Here is a 3,920-nt window from a genome sequence, read left to right as displayed (position 1 = left end):
CTTATTTCCCAGCACACAAGGGGCCGTTACACGTTTCAACCCTTATGAGTTTCTGACACCATACAATGAATGTAATATCGTGTTCACCAAGGGGTACGACCCACCCAAAATTTTCCAGATTCTTGGGACTCTTGAATTAGGAGAAATACTGGGACCGATCCGAACGGTTGCTAAGTTTTTCCTGACACCAGGTTACTAAGTCCCACATGGAAAAAAAATGGCTGCCCTTCTGAGGGGTTGTGCGGCAAGAACTTGTAGGCTTTTGGCATCGTACAATTCAAGAAATCCCTTCATTTATAAACGAACATCTCCAAGCTTTTACAGGGAGCATGTCTGGAAAGTATGTCAGCCATGCCTATCCGGTTCAAGATATCTGTCAAATGAATCTTCGGCCAGCGAAGAAGACATCGACAATCGTTTCCAAAATCAGACGGAACGTGCCAGACCTGTCGCTTCCCCCGGTGTCAGTATAGAAAGTGATAATCAAGATTTGCAGGGAAAACGGGCCAATCCATCTCAAGGAGGAGACTTAAAATATCAGAGGCAAATCAGACAGCTGGGTACACTGGTGATGAAATCTCACTTGATTAGAGCCTTCGAAGAGATTCTTGAACGAGGTAGGCAATATTCAGCCATATGCTCATTTGACAAGCAGTATTACCTTTAAAAAAAACAAGTCTCAATACTCGTGTTCTGAAAATTAAGAAACTTAAAAAAAAAGCTTCCGATATAATATAATATAATATTACGTGTATTCATCTCACCTGTTCAGTGAGAACTAGAAAAGGCCTTTGCTTGATTACATAACGCAGTCAAAGGATCCTGATGGTTATGTATCAATCTTTTTTAATCTTTTCTATATTCATTAGCTCGAGCTTACTAACTGTTCGTAGGTTAAGTATATACCTCATAAGATTTTATCTTTTTGTGCAGTTGTGAATTTTTTCTCTGAAAAATCTTGACTTACCCCCTGTGCCCTTGTGACTAAAAAATCAATTCTTATTTTTCTTTGGATTTCAAGACTATGTTAACTAAACACTAAGCGACCAAAGCCTTAAACCTTGATTTCAAAAAGACACCTGTTTATTTTAACTGGAATTCTCTTATTTAATATTTCAACATTACTAACTTTAAGGTCTTAAGAGAGCTGGATCCAGGAGAAAATGACGTGAAAGGCTTAATACGTATATTGTAATTTAAGAATGCAAGGCATGTGTATGCCACAGAATTGATATGCAGCATGGGAGTTTTGGGCTTTCAGGCTTTTAAACTCTCGTTTTTCATATGTAAATAAGGTGCATTCACATGCTGAAATTTTAAGCTAGTGAGCCTTTGATGTCATTTTTCTCTGGATCCAACCCTCTGAGGTCCAATCGGTCAGTTTTAAACGTGAGTAATGGCGGACCATGAAATCCAAAACTTATATGCAAAGTAAAGGGCCTTTGGATAAAAATCAAAGTCAGGTGTTAAGGAAACACACTTTCAAAATCTGTAGAAAAAAGAAAGTGATTTTTTTTTTTCACAGGGGCACTTAAACCTAAGAGCCAGGATCGTTACACTGTATTCAGAATCATGTTAATGTTTAACTTGATTTAATGGTATTGAGCTAAAGTGACAAGACTGCTAAGTTTTTTCGCTTTCAGAGCCCTCATTTGACAATGCCATACATGTATGTTACAGTGTATAGTGCGTAGAACAAAAGTTTACAAACTTATTGGTTTTGTCCAGTAATTTTTGATCAATGGAAGTACTCAACTTCATAGTTGTTGTTCTTGACCTCCAGGATGTCAAAATTTGTTGCATAAGCTTGTTTTTAACAACTTCCCAAAAACATAGATCATTTGGAGCAGGATTCACTCCCCTAGGGAATCAGCAGATGTAAAAAGCAGGTCTTTTGAAGTTTTTAAGTCTGTTACATGATTCATTTGATTGGATTACCAGCTTGGACATCTCTTTAAATTATATATAAGACCAATTTACATAAATTTAATATATACCTACATTTATATAATAACTAAATCAATGCACGTGCTCTGATTGGTCAATCAGCTATGTTTTTTTATGCCAGTAAACTTGTGGAAAAATCATGCGTCTTCTGAATTATTATATAACAGTAAAATAAGATTAAACACTGCTATTTTTCACAGAGGGTGGAATCACATCTTTACAAGCCTATCAGGTTATGCGAAATTGCGGTACAGAGCTGTTGTTTGAAAAGCCAGAGGATAGAGTAAAGTTAGCACATTATTTTTGGGATCGATTAATGGAGATTGGTAAGTGCAGGGACAATTTTCCTCTACATCAATTTTTATTCTATTATCCTCAAAGTTCATGTAGATCCTGCATTAGATTTGCATATACATTTTGTTCTGTTACTGTGCTTTTCATGATACTGTGGAATCTCACCTTCATTGCCAACTGCCAAAGTGTCTTTTGGCTTCCATTATAATTTTGAACAGTAGGGTATTGACTTTCTCACCAAGAGAAACAAAGGTGCCAATAGCTGGTCTTTTAAGAGTAAACATTCTAAAAAGCGCACACACTTACACGTAGTAACAAGTAATCTCTGCTTAAAATCTTGGCTAATTAATTTTCTGGGTGGCTTTTGCTTGACAGTATAACCTTCAAACCCACTTGTGTCACTCTGAGAATTTTCAGGAAATGTCATACCAATGTACATGTACATGTATTCAATGAACTAGGCTAACACAGCATCTTTCCAAGGGATGATTTTGGCTCAACTCAGCTTCTTGAAATCACCTTGGCTTTGAAAGTTTGATTGATGAAAGGCAAATTACAGTTTGGTGGTTGGTGCTCAATGGTTTGTTTGTTCAGACTTACACTGTACATGTAAGAAAATTGCAGAAATAAAAATATTATTATTACGAGTGTCAAGTATTTATGAGTCAATGAGTCAATGAGTCATGAGTCAATGATTCAATGAGTCAACGAGTTAGTGCAGTTAATTAAACCATAAAATGAAAGCTAAAATTTCAGAGAGTGCTTAGGCCTAGTCACTGAAACGAGGGCTTAGGCTTAATCAACAAATTATTGCTATATTGACTGTGAGTCCATTGACTCATGACTTATGACTCATTGACTCATTGACTCATTTGACTCATAAAACATGCGTTCTCTATTATTACAGGTAATTATTGCTCTAGATCAAAGCCCAATATTATTGGTACTGCATCCAAATGTAAAGAAATCCTTGAGTTGCATGTTACAGTGCATCATCTCTGCCACATATTGGTGCCATAAACAACACTGTACTGTACAGGTAGCTCTCTCATGAGCAGAGCAAACAAGGCTATTGTTATTACATGTAGTATCTCCTGGGATTTCTTTTCACAAGGTTGCAAGTCAAGGAGAGTGGTGTATACATTGTACACTGTACATGTGCATTGTGCAAATCTTAGAGTTTTTACAGAAATGCATTCCATCTTTGCCATTTAAATTCGGCAGGGCTGAACTATTAAAAACAATTTTGTCTGACTTTTTTAATCACAGTACCTGACAAAATAATACAGTACTAAGTCTTATAGTATGATTGTACCTTTTTCAACTGTGAAACATGTTCAAAAATAAATTCAGATTCTCTTACGTACTTGTTATTTTTTCTGCCATTTCTTATAATCCAGTTTATACACAGGTGTCAAGCCAGATGTTATGCTGTACAATGCTCTCTTATCGGTGTATGTCCAAAACAACCATGACTTCAATCCACTAGACATTCTCGAGAAGATGGAGAAAAACAGTATTGATCCAAATAGGGTAGGGTACTAAGCATGTTTGTTTACAATATATGTCTTTAATTAATTACATTGTACATGTAATTAAATGTCTGCACCATTGATGAGGTTTGATGGATGGCTAAGGTCAACTTTGTATCACCAGAGAAGGTGTAAAGTTGGTGTGAT

The 3,920-nt window shown here is 36.2% G+C and overlaps 1 protein-coding gene across 1 annotated transcript in view; it reads left to right on the top strand.

Annotated features, from left to right (window-relative positions):
* Positions 1-203: 203 nt before the first annotated feature.
* The window catches only part of LOC137984683 (leucine-rich PPR motif-containing protein, mitochondrial-like), a 50,966-nt gene continuing 47,249 nt past the window's right edge, over positions 204-3,920 (top strand). Inside the window, exons 1-3 of the mRNA XM_068831925.1 lie at positions 204-617; positions 2,148-2,273; positions 3,653-3,774. Coding sequence (XP_068688026.1) covers positions 218-617; positions 2,148-2,273; positions 3,653-3,774 — 648 coding nt within the window. The 5' untranslated portion in view covers positions 204-217. The remainder of the gene's footprint in view (positions 618-2,147; positions 2,274-3,652; positions 3,775-3,920) is intronic.

Source organism: Montipora foliosa, chromosome 14, assembly GCF_036669935.1.
Source record: "Montipora foliosa isolate CH-2021 chromosome 14, ASM3666993v2, whole genome shotgun sequence".
Classification (NCBI taxonomy): domain Eukaryota; kingdom Metazoa; phylum Cnidaria; class Anthozoa; order Scleractinia; family Acroporidae; genus Montipora; species Montipora foliosa.
This window is presented reverse-complemented; position numbering and strand designations above follow the sequence as displayed.